The sequence below is a fragment of the Antechinus flavipes genome, chromosome 3, assembly GCF_016432865.1.
Source record: "Antechinus flavipes isolate AdamAnt ecotype Samford, QLD, Australia chromosome 3, AdamAnt_v2, whole genome shotgun sequence".
Lineage (NCBI taxonomy): Eukaryota > Metazoa > Chordata > Mammalia > Dasyuromorphia > Dasyuridae > Antechinus > Antechinus flavipes.
The window spans coordinates 609,632,314-609,648,006 of NC_067400.1; the positions used below are offsets into that span (position 1 = coordinate 609,632,314).

The 15,693-nt window shown below is 55.7% G+C and overlaps 2 protein-coding genes across 8 annotated transcripts in view; one reads left to right on the forward strand and one right to left on the reverse strand.

The window, feature by feature from the left end:
* Window positions 1-4,563, forward strand: part of LOC127555998 (cyclin-dependent kinase 11B) — a 34,748-nt gene extending 30,185 nt beyond the window's left edge. For all 7 annotated transcript variants that reach the window (XM_051988795.1, XM_051988796.1, XM_051988797.1 and 4 more), the window contains 7 exons: window positions 721-826; window positions 1,008-1,129; window positions 1,781-1,888; window positions 2,094-2,210; window positions 2,675-2,823; window positions 3,281-3,470; window positions 3,621-4,563. In XM_051988795.1, the coding sequence (XP_051844755.1) occupies window positions 721-826; window positions 1,008-1,129; window positions 1,781-1,888; window positions 2,094-2,210; window positions 2,675-2,823; window positions 3,281-3,470; window positions 3,621-3,713 (885 nt within the window). In that variant the 3' untranslated portion in view covers window positions 3,714-4,563. The remainder of the gene's footprint in view (window positions 1-720; window positions 827-1,007; window positions 1,130-1,780; window positions 1,889-2,093; window positions 2,211-2,674; window positions 2,824-3,280; window positions 3,471-3,620) is intronic.
* An 863-nt stretch (window positions 4,564-5,426) lies between these two features.
* On the reverse strand, window positions 5,427-14,363 carry MMP23B (matrix metallopeptidase 23B). The gene is made up of 8 exons (XM_051988805.1): window positions 13,957-14,363; window positions 13,358-13,500; window positions 13,128-13,267; window positions 12,427-12,594; window positions 8,423-8,587; window positions 7,382-7,492; window positions 6,041-6,167; window positions 5,427-5,708 (listed from the first exon to the last, which is right to left on the reverse strand). Exons 1-8 carry the CDS (start codon window positions 14,110-14,112, stop codon window positions 5,534-5,536), a joined length of 1,185 nt encoding a protein of 394 aa, XP_051844765.1. The 5' UTR covers window positions 14,113-14,363; the 3' UTR covers window positions 5,427-5,533.
* Window positions 14,364-15,693: the final 1,330 nt, after the last annotated feature.

The following is a 15,693-nucleotide window of genomic DNA, read 5'->3' on the forward strand; positions in this document are numbered from 1 at the left end:
TTTAGTTGTAAAGTGCCATTTTATTATCCATCCTTTCAGACTGAAAGGTCACTTCAGGTGCCATTAGTGGTGCTCTCCAGCAGCATCTTTTGTCACACCTCTATTTCCTCCCATATTTTTGGTCTTTGGCCCCTGCTTCTCTGGTCCCTCGTCTCCCCATGGCGTCAGGCGGCTTGCAATTGTGCCTTTCACCTGATCTGGTAATGAGCCCATGGGGCTGGGACACCCCGGCCACGCTCACTCTGGCCTCTGCAAAGCTCACTGGGATGGAGCCACCCTTGAGGGCTGGTTTTCTAAACGTCCACCTCTGGTTAAAATTCTGCCAAGGACCCGGCACCGTTGGTGAAAGGATGAGCTGTGGATCCTGGTCACAGACCCTCGCCCCTCGCCAGAACTGTTGATCACACAGTGGGGCGTCCACCGGGGTCCTTGGTGGCGGTGGGCCCACCAATGACTATGAAAGTCAGCTTCAGTCCATCCTCTGAGTGGTCACCAGTTCTGCCCGCGGGAGCTGTTGGCGGCCAGGCTCAGGCGGTCCCTAGTTTTGTGATCCTAGGCGGATCCTCCACTCTCCCTCGGCTTCCAACTGTCCAGTGAGAGGGTTGGACTTGCTGGGCGGTCCAGGCATCAGCCCAGGAGTTCATTGGGGTCCTTGGGGTTCATGTAGATGTTTGTTCCCTTTCTTGCTCCCCACTTACTCCCTCGGGGTGTGCTTTACAGGAGATTGTGGTGGGCAGCAACATGGACAAGATCTACATCGTGATGAATTACGTGGAGCACGACCTCAAGAGCCTCATGGAGACCATGAAGCAGCCCTTCCTGCCAGGTGCCTCCCCCCACCCCATTCCCTGCATCTCCCGGCTCGCTCCCCAAATCCCCAGGTGGGGGGCCCTCATTGAGTCGTGGCTTCTTGATGGGCGACAGAAGCTTGAGAGGGTCTTTGGGTCATGGGGAGACCTGGTCCCACCCCATGACCTGGCAACCATGCTTCTCGGGTCCTGCTCTAGGTGAAGTGAAGACGCTGATGATCCAGCTCTTGCGGGGGGTGAAGCATCTTCATGACAACTGGATCCTTCACCGGGACCTGAAGACTTCCAACCTGCTCCTCAGTCACGCGGGCATTTTAAAAGTAGGAGGGCTCGGGGGTCTGGGGGTGGCAGGTTCAATCAGGGCAGCTTCAGAGAGGGAGAGGGAGCCGCCTTTGCCTCTCAGCCCAGGGCTCTCGCCCAGCAGCCCCAGCCAGCGTCTCCTGGGAGGACACTCCAAGTGCTGGGATATAAGCCACCTCTTAGCCTCTTCCCGTGCTTTCGAGACCGTCCCTCATTAGCAAGAAGCTGCATGAGTCAGGAAGACCTGGGCCCAAATGTGGCCCATTGCCAAACTCCTCAGCCTCAGTTTCATCTGTAAAATGGGAGGGATAAAACTAGTACCTGAGACTTTCCAGTTGTCAGGGTCCAGTGAGGTCATATTGCTAAAGGGCTTTGCCTCCTTTAAAGCACTGTATCTGCTAGTTATAGTAATTATCAAATTGTTAGTTTATTATTAAATTATTATTACATAAACTTGGTGCTATTAACCCATTGGGCTCCTGCATTAGGCAGGAAGATGGTATCCAGAAATGTTGCCCCCTGAAGCCTCGGGCAAGGCCATGAACATCGCTAAAGGCTTTGTGCCACTTGTTGGTTCTTTTGGCTCTGGTGGCAGCTGCGAATCCCTGTCCCATTGAGGGGGGAGCTATGGACAGGGTCAGCCCCCAAAGTGTTCTCTCCTGTGCTTTCAGGTCGGCGACTTTGGACTAGCCAGAGAATATGGCTCCCCATTGAAAGCATACACGCCGGTCGTGGTGACACTGTGGTACCGGGCCCCCGAGCTGCTGCTGGGAGCGAAGGTAGCTGCCCCCGGCCCCCCGTGGGACTCTTCTGCCCCATCAGTGAAGCCCCCGCAGTGGGGGACCGGTGCTGGTCCTGGATATGGGGGGCAGGGGCGGGCAGGGAAGGCCCTGGAGCTTCCTCCCTTCCTGCCTCCTCTCGAGCTCTCTCAGACTCTCCTCGGGGTGTTTTCCTCCCCACTGACTTCTCTGCTTGAACTTTCAGGAATATTCCACCGCAATTGACATGTGGTCAGTGGGCTGTATATTTGGGGAGCTGCTCACCCAGAAGCCCCTGTTTCCAGGGAAGTCAGAGATCGACCAGATCAACAAAGTGTTTAAAGTAATGCATTTATTGAGCTCTAAATCCTCCCTCAGTCTTACCACTTTGGGGGCCAAAAGGGGACTTTGGAAATGCCCAGCAGCGTGTCCATGCTCACTGCTTCTGCAGGGTCATCCTCCCTGGGCAGGAGGGGCATCCTGACCTGAGCCCAGAATCTGGGGTCCTCTTCCACGGGCTCCTGCCTGGGCAGGAGTGGGGGTGGGGGTGAGATACTGTTTCTCTGAGAGTGGGGCCTGGGCCCTTCCCCCTCCCATTCCATAGTTGAAGAGACGGCCAGATTCAGAGGGGCCGATGGAAAGCACAGAGTCTGGCCAGGCAGGTGAGGCGGCCACCCACTGGCCAGAGCCATGCCGGACATCTAGCCCATCCCAGGGCCCGGGCCCTCGAACCCGTGCAGCCGATATTCCTTCTGCCATTACAACCTAGGGCGAGGAGCTAATGGGGAGAAATTCTTGTCTTGGCAGGACCTGGGAACTCCCAGTGAGAAGATCTGGCCCGGCTACAGTGACCTTCCAGCAGTGAAGAAGATGACTTTTACAGAATATCCCTATAATAATTTGCGGAAAAGATTTGGGGCCCTCCTCTCCGACCAGGGCTTTGACCTGATGAACAAGTAAGTGGCCCCAGCTCCTAGTTCCAGGGCAGGGCCCGGACTGTTCTGCTGCCCCCTCTCAGGCTAGCCGGTGTGGGAGGGCTGGAACCGCCGACATCCGTGTGAAGGCTCAGAGTCAGGACCCGGGCTGCCCCTGCCGTCCAGGCTTCTTGGAGCCTTCCCGGGGCAGTGAGACCCATTCACTGCCTGCCTGTTCCAGAGCTGTGGCCGGGACCTGGATCCCAGGCATCAACTTTGTTTCCGGGCACTAGTCCGGCCGGGACCCAGAGAGCCCTGCACGGTGACCCCTCGGCCAGCTGACCCTGGTTCAGGAGGGCTTGGGGAAAAGCCACTTCTCCCACCAGCATTTTAGAGCTTTACATTTAACAAGTTACCAGGACCTCAGATTTGATTCCCATCCCCCCTGACCCTAGACCACCCCTTTGTGTCCGGGCCCAACTTTGTTTTCTCTCTCCAGGTTCTTGACCTACTATCCTGGCCGGAGGATCAATGCTGAAGACGGCCTGAAGCACGAGTACTTCCGAGAAACGCCCCTTCCCATCGACCCTTCCATGTTCCCCACGTGGCCGGCCAAGAGTGAGCAGCAGAGGGTTAAGCGTGGCACCAGCCCCCGCCCCCCGGAAGGAGGACTTGGCTACAGCCAGCTGGTAAGTGGTCAGCGCCGAGAGCCAGGCTGGCCCCCACAGAGGCCTTTGCCCGGCTCATATCCACTCGGCCGGACGGCTCAGGGGCCCCCGGGGCTGCTGCCGGCCTCTGCGTCCGCTGCCTCGCTCACCCGGCTTCTTGGCTTTTCCTAGGGGGACGATGACCTCAAAGACACCGGCTTCCATCTCACCACCACCAATCAGGGAGCCTCTGCCGCCGGCCCAGGCTTTAGCCTCAAGTTTTAAACTCCACGCCGGGCTGCAGAGCAGAGGAACCCCAGGCTGAGCCACGGCCTGACCGTGGCACTGTGCGTGTCAAGGGGGAGGAGGGGCTGGGGACCTCCCCTCCCTTGCCTGCCCACCTGCCATGGAGACACGCAGCCACGGAGGGCCCAGAGGATGGGGAGCTCCACAAGAGCTGTGTTCTGGGAACTCGTGTGTTTTGTTCTCGGTTTGATTTTTTATTTTATTTTATTATTATTTTTTTTTTACATTTTGTCTTGGGCTTGTAAATTTGTAGAATCCAAAGTCCAGCACTCCTTGTCAAGCTGGCATTTCCTTAGGCTGCCCGCCGGGGGCCCATCCTGGCTCTCTCCATCCATGGGGCGGAGCGGTCATTCTGAAAGCTGGCGCCCAGGAGCCATCGGGACGGACACCGGCCTTGGGGGTCTCTGCTCTTCACTGTGACACCCACAGACGAGTAGCTCGTCTCCCCCCAGCACTCATCCAGCCACACCGCGGGGAGAGCCGGCGGTCCTTGGGCCCCCAGCACGCAGAGCTGGTGGTTTTCTAAACATCTCAACACGTGTGGTGTGCGCCCCCAGTGGGGCCCCGTCGGCCCGCCCCCTCCTCGGCACGCTCCCCATCCGTGCCCACCTCGACATCGGCAGGAAGCCTCTTCGTGTTTTCTACTCTCTCGAGCCTCGGTTTTCTAAGGGAACAGCTAGGCCCCCTCCCTGGGCACGGGGTGGGCGGCCTGGGACTGGGGCGGGTTCTGTACAAAGTTGGACATTCATGCAAACTTAGCCACAGTGAAGTTTTTGTATATTGAGATTGTCATAAATTTTAAAATATAGTAAAATATTCTTGGAGGAAACTCTGCCATGTCGTCCTTTAAGGGGTTTGGACCCGGCTGAGCTGGGGGGGCCGGCAGGTAGGCTGATGTGCGCCCCCCCATCTCAGGTCTCTGAGAGTCTGCCAGGAATGACTCCAGGTTTTAGGCCTTGGGTCTCCAGACTGTGCCACACTTCCCACTGATTCTGGGGGCAGGGAGCGGGGGCTTTCTCATGGCCCCTCTCCCCAGTCTCTGCCCGCTCTGGGCCCTGAATGCAGGACCCTTTCCCCTCTGTAGATTGGCTGGGATTTTTTGAGGCCCGCCCCTGATGGGGGCCTGGGAAAAGAACGCCCAGGAAGCCAGTTGTTGATAAAAGCCAGATGTTTTTAGTAAAACCCATTTAAGGCTTCGGCTATGATGAGAATGTGTCCGGCGGGTGCCAGCATTCACCAAGAATGCACCGGGATCTGGGGGGGAGGGGGGACACCCGGCTTGCACCCCCCGCCCACAGCAGCTGGCCAAGTGTGTCCACGTGGCATTGGGTCTGCTGATGGAGCTGGGGGGAGGGGCCAGCCCTCCCTCCCCTTGTCTGGGGGGTGGGGGGGGTGCTGCCTGGAGCCGCCCAGGGCCTGCTGGGAGAGCTGGCTCATGTAAGGGAGCCCTGCGGGCTGGCTGGAGGGGGCGTGTCCTGGGGGGCGGGGAGCTGCAGACCTCCCAGATGTTGGACCAGGGATTTCCTAATGGGCAGCTTCTTCCTGGAGCTGGACCTCGGGCGGGTGACCAACGGGGCCTCTGCCCCTCCACAGCCCACCTCGTGCCATGCAGCTGGCTGCCCGCTCTTAGCCCTGATGGAGCCTGCCTGGCAGACACGGGCCCCTGGGCCTCAGAAAGGGGAGGCAGGAAGCTTGGCAGCTAAAATGCTTTATCAATGGGACACTGGGGGCCGGGAGGGCTCTGGCCACCCCTCCCCCTTCCCGGGACCCTCAGTTGCCTTTAGGACGACCCCGGGGTGTCAGTAATTCACCCGGACCCGCCAGGAGTAGGTGGTGAGGATCCGCTCCTTCTTCTTGACCACACACGTATAGGTGCCCTCGTTGATGGCGTTGACGATGATGCTCATGTGGCCCTCGTTCAGATCCAGGTAGCCCGGGTACGAGTACTCCAGGAGCTCCCGGTCTTTGTACCAGCTTGGGGGTGAGAGAGGGCCTCGTCAGAGCGAGGCTGCGCAGTGCCCCCTCCCCTCCCGGGACTGCCCCTGGCACCGCCCGGGACCAGCACCCCCGTGGGCACTGGGCGTCTGAAGACTCTCCAGCCGCTCCTTAGAGTCTATTGGAAGAGAGCGGGACCTCGGCTGGGGGGCGCTTTACATCCTAAAGCCCTTTGACATCCGCTTTATCTTTATGGGGAGCCAGGGACAAGGAGCAGGGATCAGTCACCTCGACTTTGTAGAAGGGATGGGGCCAAGACCCTCCCCCAGGGCCTAGCCCCTGGACCCAGGCCGGCCCCCCCAGCCACTCACGAGACTTTGCCCTTCTTGTGGACGATCTTCTGGCCGCAGCGGAAAGTGACGTTTCTGCCCTCGGCCACCAGCTTGGTTTTGGTCCTGGGCGGGGGTGGGGTGGCTGCTGCGGTGGGGAAGGGGAACTCTGCCCAGAGGACAAGAGGCGGGGTGTCGGGAAGCCGAGGTCCCCAGGAAGCCCTCCGGGGTGACGGGCCCCTTCCTTGTCCCACCCAGAAACCCCTTCGATCGTGGGAGACTGGGCACGGCTTGGGGCACCCCGGGAGCGGTCCCTCTGAGGGCAGTGCAGGGTCACCACCGGCATGGCCGAGGATGGCCAGTGACCCCTGACTTCCCGACCTCTGGGGTGGGGTGGGGAGTAAGCCCCAGAGGGAGGGGCAGAACCTCATGGGGATGGGGCTTCAGCCCAACCCTGGAGAAACTGACAAGGCTGCACAGCCCCCACGTACGGCATTCCCCCAAACATGGAGTGAGGGGGGTCCCCTCCGGGGTGACTGGGGGTACAGGGGCCAGAGCTCCAGGACTGGAGTCAGACATCTAACAGCCCTGTGACCCTGGCCTAGGGCTTTAACTGCTGTCTGCCTCAGTTTCCTTAGTTGGACAATATTTAATAATCATTATCTCCCAGGGTTGTGAGGATCAAAGGAGATATGTCACGTGCTTGACACGGGGACTTAATAAATGCTTCCTTCCTTCCCTCTCCATTTCTCCCTTTCCACCCTCTTCTCTCCCTCTCTTCCCTCCTCCCTCTTTCCTTCCCCCTTCCCTCATTCTTCCTCCCTCTTCCCACTCTTTCCTCCTTTCCTTTTTCTTTCCATTCTTCCTCTTTTCTTCTTTTTCTCCTCTTCTTTCTTTCCCTCCTCCCTGCATTGTTCCAACTTTCCTTCATCTTTCACTTCCTTTCTCTGTCTTCCTCCCACTTTTCTTCTCTCCCCTCCTTTCCTTCCCCTTTCCTCTTCTCCTTTCTTCCTCCCTCTGTTCCCTCCCTTTTTCTTCCCTCCCTTCCTCCTTCTCTGACTTCCTGTATCTCTACTGTTGTGATTAAAGCCAAGTGCAGAGCCCCCCAGGACCTTGGCTACAGAGCAGAGCGAGCCTTGGACTCCTTCTAATTCGTTTCACTTAAGGAAACTAAGGCCCAGGAAAAGTAATTCCCTCGCTGTAGGTGTCTCAGCAGGATTTGAACTCACATCCCCCGACTTCTGAACTAATGCCCTTTTCCTGGTGTTCTGCTGCTTTCAGGGGTTCAGGAACCCGCTGCAGACTCCCCCCCCATCTTTCCAGGGTCCCCTGCCCCATAGGTGGCACGCGGCTAGGCCCCGTCCTCTGCCCAACCCCAGTTACCGTAGCAGAAATCACAGCTGTGGGGGCAGAGCTTCTTCATGAACTTCTGGCGGGTGTCGCAGAAGCCCCTCCGTGCCCACGGCGGGCACAAGGACAGCCTGTCCTGGCAGCCTGGGCAAAGGAGAGCAACTGACTCAGAGGCAGGAGCCCTGCCAGGGGCTGCGGGGGCCCCGGGACACTTGGGAGGGAGCCAGCTGCCGGGGGCCCGGCACGGGCTGGGGGGGCAGTCGGGATCCGCTCACCCATCAGGCAGTGTTTATTAAGCGCCCACTGGGAGCTGTGCCAGGCTACGGCCAGGAAGGACATTCTAATGGGGAACGCAAAAATGGGCATAAATGTGAAGTGAATGATTGTGTGAGTGTGTGTGTGTGTGTGTGTGTGTGTGTGTGAGTGTGTGTGTGTATGAGTGTGTGTGAGTGTGAGTGTGTGTGTGTGTATGTGAGTGTGTGTGTGTGTATGAGTGTGTGTGTGAGTGTGAGTGTGTGTGTGTGAGTGTGTGTATGAGTGTGTGTGTGAGTGTGAGTGTGTGTGTGTGAGAATGTGTGTGTGAGTGTGTGTGTATGTGTGTGTGTGTGAGTGTGTGTGTGTGTGTGTGTGTATGAGTGTGTGTGTGAGTGTGAGTGTGTGTGTGTGAGTGTGTGTGTATGAGTGTGTGTGTGAGTGTGAGTGTGTGTGTGTGAGAATGTGTGTGTGAGTGTGTGTGTATGTGTGTGTGTGTGAGTGTGTGTGTGTGTGTGTGTGTATGTGTATGTGAGTGTGTGTGTATGAGTGTGTGTGTGAGTGTGTGTGTGTGTGTGTGAGAGTGTGTGTGTGTGTGAGTGTGTGTGTGTATGTGTGTGTGTGTGTGAGTGTGTGTGTGAGTGTGTGTGTGTAGGAGGTGGGGCTACAGGTCCTGGATTCTGGGTTAGGGTTTTCCATTTTCATCATCTTGTGAAATCCCAGAAGATCCCTCAGCCCTCTACAGGAGGGGCCACCTCTAGCGGCCCCCTCCCCAGAGTGGGGACATGAGGAAACCCCAGGGGCCTGGGCCGCTGCGCTCACCGTACAGCCGGTGAATGCCCCACATCTCGTCCTGGGAGATGGTCTTTCTCCCGGTCAGCGTGGCGTTGATGTGCATCAAGGCCTTGGGGTTCAGCGAGTGCATGAGGCCGAGGGCGTGGCCGATCTCGTGGGCAGCGATGTGGACCAGGTCGGTGAGCCAGACGCCTGCGGGAGCACACGGTGAACGAGGACTCGGCCCGGCCCTGCTGGCTCCGGCTGCGGGCAGCGTCGGGGCCCGTACTCGCTCTCCCATCACGCCCCTCAGCCTGCAAAACCCCCCTGGTCGTCTTCATAAAGAAACTCCGGCCCTTCTCACCTTAGACCACTCGGCGGCTCCTCAGCGCCCGGATAAAGCCCGGACACTAACCCCGCTCCACAGCCTGGCTCCCTCCTAACTTCACGGCTGAGCCATTTCTTCCTTCCCTATTTTTTCCCCCTGAGGCAGTGGGGTTAAGTGAGTTGCCCAGGGTCACACAGCCAGGAAGTGTTCCGTGAGATCACATTTGAACTCGGGTCCTCCTGACTTCAGGGCTGATGCTCTACCCACTGGGCCACCCAGCTGCCCAGCTTCTTTCTTCTCTAACCTCCTCAGGACAGGTGCTTTCCCACCTCCACACCTTTGCTGCTATCATTTCCCTGGCCTGGGATGCCCTCCCTTCCTCCACCTGCCCATCCTTCCACACCAGCGGGAGGGAGTGGGAAAATCCTGCATTTGGAACCAGAAGATCCCAGTCTGCCTTCTGACACTGCTAATTAGAGCCTCCTCAGTAAAACCAGGAAATTGAACTAGATCGTGGGTTCTTAATCTAGGGTCCATGAGCTGCTTTTTAGAAAGTACATTGCAGTATCACTAGATACCTTTGTAATCCTATGTATTTTATCTGGTGCATTTAAAAATCTGGAGACCGAGCGGAAGCCCCACAGCTGGGGAACGCTGAGTAAGTTACGGGGTGCGCATGTTATGGGAGATGCTTGTTCTGTAAGAAACGCCCAGCAGGATGATTTCAGGAAGGCCCGGAGAGACTGACATGAACTGATGCTGAGGGACATGAGCAGGACCAGGAGATCATGTACACGGCAACAACAAGTTTATGCAATGATCAATTCTGATGGACGTGGCTCTCTTCGACAAAGATTCAAACCTGTTCCAATGGTTTTGTGATGGAGAGAGCCATCTGCACCCAGAGAGAGGACTGTGGGAACTGAGCATGGACCACAACATAGCACTTTCACCTTTTGTTTTTGGCTTGTTTTTCTCATTTTTTCCCTTTTTGATCTTTTTTTTTTTTTTTTTTTTTTTGTGCAGCACAAAAATTGTGGAAATATGTATTGAAGAATTGCACATGTTTAAACCTGTATTGGATTACTTGCCATCTAGGGGAAGGAGATGCGGGGAAGAGGGAGAAAAATTTGAAACACAGGATTTTGTAGGGGGGAATATTTAAAACTTAAAAAAAATAATTTATTTTTAATGCACATTGCTTTATGAATCATGTTGAGAAAGAAAAATCAGAACAAAAGGGGAAAACCATGGGAAAGATAAAAAATAAAAAAGAAGTGAACATAGCATGTGTTGATTTACATTCAATTTCCATAGTTCTTTTTCTGGATGCAGAGGGCATTTTCTCTCCAGACTATTCCCCAAAAGACAACCCAATGGTTGTCTTGGCTGGAAACTATCTTTACATAGATTTTGAAAAACAAAAAGCTATTATAAAAAATAAAATAAAAATCTCACCTAGGGCTCCCCAGATTGCCAAAGGGCTCCGAGATTGATAAAGTTAAGAATCTCTGCACCGAATGATCTTAATCCTGCTCTAATACCCTCCCCTCTCATTCATTCATCTCTGGGCCCAATGGATTTTAAGTTCCCTGGCAGCAGGAACTGTATCTTTTCATCTTGTATCCCCAGCATAGTGCTGAGGACATAGTCGGTGCTTCAGTGTTTCCTGAATCCTGTCCTTTACCATGAACTGAGTGTGGCTCCGTTAATTAGGAGACTATAAACTCTCTGAGGGGAGGGGCTATAATTTAACAAAATTTTGCATTATCCCCAGTGCCTAGCACAGGAGTCTGCCTTTTGTAGGTATCTAATGAGTGTAGATGGATGGACGGACAGATGGACAGATAAATGAATGTCTGCCTGACCAGATGATCAGATGGATGGATGAATGGATGGATGGATAGATGAATGTCTTCCTGACTAGATGATAAGTTCAATTGATGGATGGATGGATGGGTGGTTAGATGAATGGCTTCCTGACTAGATCAATGGATGGACAGATAGGTAATATGTAGCTGGCTAGATGAACAGATGGAGGATGTGAGTGAATTGATGGATCCATAGGTGAACAAATAAATGAAAATCTGCCTAAATGGACAGAAAGATGGATGTATGGGTGAATGGATGAATGAGGGAATGGATAGATGGACAGATGGGTGACTGGATGAACAGATGGATAGATGCGTGAATCGACAGATGGATAAAAGGACAGACGGTGGATGTCTGCCTCGCTGGGTGAACGATGGAGGGATGAATGGATAGATAAAATGGATGGATGGGTGGAAGGAAGCAGCATGGTATTTCCATCTCTCTTAATTCCCTTCTCAAAGATCCCTTTAGGAAGGGGTTCTTCACCCATTTGTGTCATGGACCCCTTTGGCAGTGAAGCCTATGGATCCCCTCCTTTCTTAAAGTAACATTTTTAAATGCATAAAATAAAACATAGGATTAAAAGGGAATTAATTATATTCAAATAATTATTGAAAAACTTTTTTTCAAAATTTCACAGACCCCAGGTTAAGATTCCTAGTAAGGGGCTATTCTACCTGAGCTCCAACCTCCCCTTTAAGGCTGAGAATATGTAGTCTGGCAAGTGCTGGGTCTTTGATCCCCCTTCCTTCTGGGACCCCTTTTTCCTCTGAATCATCCCCAGGCCCATCAGAGCAGAGCTGCTGGCTTTTCCCCCTCCCAACTCCTCTGCTCTGCCTGGCTCCTGCCCCGAATCCCACCTTTCCTTCTCTCAGTCTCCAGGTTCCTTTATATGCCCCTTCTGTCATCTGTCTGGCCTGTTATATGTGTTCTGACCCATACACACGTCCTAACCATGGACAGGAACGTGTGTCCTGTTCATGGCTGTCCTGGACACCACGTGGGTCTGCTCTGTACATGTGGCTGCGTGACCATGTGGGGGTGCCATGTGCTTGTTTGCGGACCAGAATGAGTCTGGAACACACATGTAGCTGGCCGGAACACGTGTCTCGCCTGTGTGCTTGACACCTACATGTTTGCTGGCCAGAATGCACACAGTGCACACGTATGTGGCTGAGCTCTCGCTGACCAGAATGCGTTTGTTCTGTGTACATTTGGCGTGTGCACGTGAGCCGAACACGGCTTGCCATGTACCCGCAGCTGCCTGAACAGCGGGTCTGTTATTCCATGCGTGTGTCCAGCAGGTACCTAAAGCTGACCTGACTGCACGTGCGCGTGTCCGCCCCTCCCGAGCTGCGCGGGTTTGCTCTGAGCACGTGTGCCCGTTCCCGGGACCCCGAAGGTCTGCCCGGAGTGAGTGCCCAGAGAGTTGGGGGGGGGAAGCCCCAGGCAGTCGGCACTCCCTCCGCCCCCTCGGATCGCTGGGCCCCTCGCTCCCCAGCAAGGTCTCCCTCTCCTCATCTCCCCCCATCCCGAGGAGGGGGTGTCCATGCGCACTCCCCCAGGCGGGGCTCGGGGCAGAGAGATCGTGGTGATACAGCGGCCAGTCCGAGACAGCTCGGGTGAGGGGGGGTTGGGGGCGGGGCAGCCCTGAGAAGGCCGAATAGCGGTTCTGGCCCAGTCCTCTGATTCGGGGGCTCCTCGGGAGTGAGTTAGTGACATGGGCCCCTGGGAATGTGAGCCCCGGCTGGAAGGCTGGGGTGGGGGGAGGGGCCTGGCAGTGGAGGAAAGAGAGGAGGGAGGGAGGGAGGAGAGAGGGAGGGAGGAAGGATTAGGCGGCCTCCCCCCTTACCTTTCTTCCAGCTGAAGCGGGTCTCCCCCACAATCCAGTATTCGCTGTCATCAAAGTGGATCTCCCCATTGGGGGGGAAGAAGGCGTGGGCCAACTCCCCCGTGGTCCCGTCGAAGCATCTGTGCACCAGTGAGCGCACACAGTCCGTGTGGTTGATGGGATAGAAACCTGAGGACCGGGCAAGGCTGGGACCGGCGGAGGACCCAGGAGCTCCCTGAGGGGGGAGGTCTGCCCCCTCCCCCTCCCCAGCTTCCCTGCCTAGGGATCGGGACCACCTTGGGCTGTCACTCAATTACAAAAGAGAATCGTCTCATCCTCCCTTCCCCTTCCTCCCCCCCCCCCCCCCCCCCCAGTGCACCAGTCTGACTTAAATGGACAAGAATCATATTCTGGCAGGGAACTCCGTATTCCAGGGAGAGGGGAACCATCTCTAGCTGCACTCTAGCGAGAGACAGAATCAGCCCCCACCGGGCCGGTCCCGGAAACTGCCGGAACACTGGAGGGTTCCCAAAGCCCAGACGCGGAGCCTCACAATCCCCGGGAGGTTGAGGGCACAAGCATTAGCCACCCCCATTTTACAGACGAGGAAACTGAGGCACAGCAACCTCCCCGCCGCCTAATAATGACTTGCCGACTCCGAGCTCGGCGCCCTCTCTTCCCCCCCCCACCCCCCCACGGCCTGCGCGCGGACGTGCGCTCACCTATCTTCAGGTCACTGGGCAGGTCTGGGGCCACCTCCCTGAAGGTGAACGGGGACACGTCACTCCACATGCGGAAGGCGGCGACCAGCCCCCTGCGGGTCTCGCTCCGGTTGATGAGGTTTCGGGGATAGGACAAGATCCTGGGGGAAGGAGGGGAGGGCGAGAGAGGTCAGGGGGCAGCCCTCTCCCCCCACCCGCCCGGCCCTTATGCGGCCCCCTCCAGGCCGTACTTGTAGGTGAGGTTGAAGTGGTCCCAGTGCAGCCGGGACGGGGTGATGGTGTAGCGCCTTGGGCGGCTCTTCGAGGGCAAGGAGCGTTCGAGGGGGGCCCGGGGACCTCCAAAACTGGGGGGGTCCGGCAAGCTGGCGTCTTCCTTAAAGAGAACAGAGTTAGCGGAGGCGGTCCCGGGCGCTCCCCAGGGAGTGTGGGGACATTCTTCTCCCCTGGAATCACCAGCCCCAGCCTCCCCGCTCCCCCCCTCCCCGTCCCGTCTCCTTCCCTCCCCTCCCCCACGTCAGCGATCGAGGCGCCCCCGGGCCGGGGCCGACTGACAGCCGGATCGCACAGAAAGATTCAGGAAAGTCTGAGAGAGGCCCCAAGAACGGGACCGAGGCGGAGGCAGAGAGGCTGGAGGAGGGAAGGGGGACATACATTATGCGCCTCCTGGGTGCCGGGCGCTGGGCTCCGGGCTTTTCGAGGAACGTTTCATTTGTTGAGGCAGGACGCTTCCGGGAGGGAGAGAACCCAGAGACTTTCAGAGAGCGCTCTCCCAGAGACAGAGACAGAGCCAGCCGGCTGGAAAGCGGGCCGGTGGGCTCCCCGTTCTCACCTGAGATCCTCCTGCTTCGGGGGCAGCCGGGTGCTTCAGGGTCACCAGCAGGACCAGGGCCGGCAGGAGGCAGAGCAGACCTAGAAGCGCTCGGAAGGGGGGCATCCTGGCCGTCCCTCCCGGGGGCTCTGCTGGAGGGCTCACTCCAGGACCCATGGCTAGCTCGGTCCCAAAGCCGGGGGGAAGGTCTCACTCAGGCCGCATGGGCAGGGTTAGGGCCAGGCTGGGCCGGGCCAGGCCGAGGGGCTGGGTCGGGGGGAGATGCGGCCCCCGCCGTCCAGGCCCGCGGAGCCGAGCCTCCAGCCTCCCGAGCTCCTGCTCTGAACAGACTTGAATGTGCACCCCGGCCAAAAGCAAGATCACGTTACTTGGCCCGGCCAGGCGGGAGCTGGAGCCGGAGCCTGGAGGAGGGAGAAGGGGCTGGAGGAGGAGAAGGAGGCTGTTAAGGAGAAACAGCTGGGCCCCTGGTCAGCTCCTCCTGCTCAGCAGCTGTGGGGACGGATGGAGGAAAAGAAGAAAGACTGGGGGTGGGGAGGGGGGACATTTGGCCAAAGGCCTTTCCCTTAAGCTCTCAGCATCCTGTTCCCCAAACAGCAGTTTCTGAACCAGTCCATCTAATGCTCAGAGACCACAAACTTCTGGACCCGGCATTCAATGCTCTCCAGAGCTCAGCCCCAACTTTCCTTACCAATCTTATAGATGATCATAATATTTAGAATATAAAGATTGTCTGACTTTTAATTACATTTTATTTTCAAACAAAGATCGGATTTCTCGACTTCCCTGCACCACCAAGAAAACAGAAAATACAAAGCCCTGGTTACAAAAAATCAATTCTCAAGTTATCCGTGTCCAAAAAGAAATAATGTCTCAATCTTCCCTCGGAGTCCATCTCTTCTCTGTCAGGAGACTTGAGAATAGTGGCTGTTCCTGGGTTCATCAGAGTTCCTGAGTCTTTGGGAGTTAATTACCTTTACAATGTTGCCATTCCATATAATTTGTCTGCTCCTTTCATTTTGCATCAGTTCACGTAAGTCTTAGCACAACTTGCCCCTTCAGAACTTCTTAGAGCGGAATAATATTCCATCACAATCATATGCCATAGTTTGTCCAGCCACCCTTCGCCCCCACCGTCCCCACAGTTTCTAATCCTTGTCCAAAAGGCTATAAATATCCTTGTGTGCTTGGGTCTGTTTCCTCTGCCTTTGATCTTTGGAGTTTAAAAGACCTAGTCACGGTATCACTGGGTCAGAGCGTTTGCACGCTTTAATAACTGGAGGCACAGTTCCAAATTGCTTTCAAAAATGACCGGACCATGTGGTTTCTTTCACAACCTGACGAATATGGAAATAGGACTGACTGCGCAATTATAATCTATATCAAATCACTTGCCTTCTGGAGGAGGGGGAGAGGAAGGAAGGAGAGATCAGTTGGAACTCAAAATTAAAAAATAAAATATTTTAATAAAAAAACGAAATGTAAAAATGTTCACATTAAAAGACAAATTTCACCCCTCGCGTTCCGGCTATAAGCGTCAGGGGAAAAAAAATTGGCTGGACCAGTTTTTATAGTTCCATCAACATTGCACTAATATACCTGTTTCTCACATCCCCTCCAGCATGTCTGTTTTCCATTTTTGTCCACTTTCCCAGTCTAATTTGTGTGAGGTAGGACCTCTGACTTGTTCTCCTTTGTATTTCTTTAATTTTTATGAATAAGAACACTTTTATTTGGCTA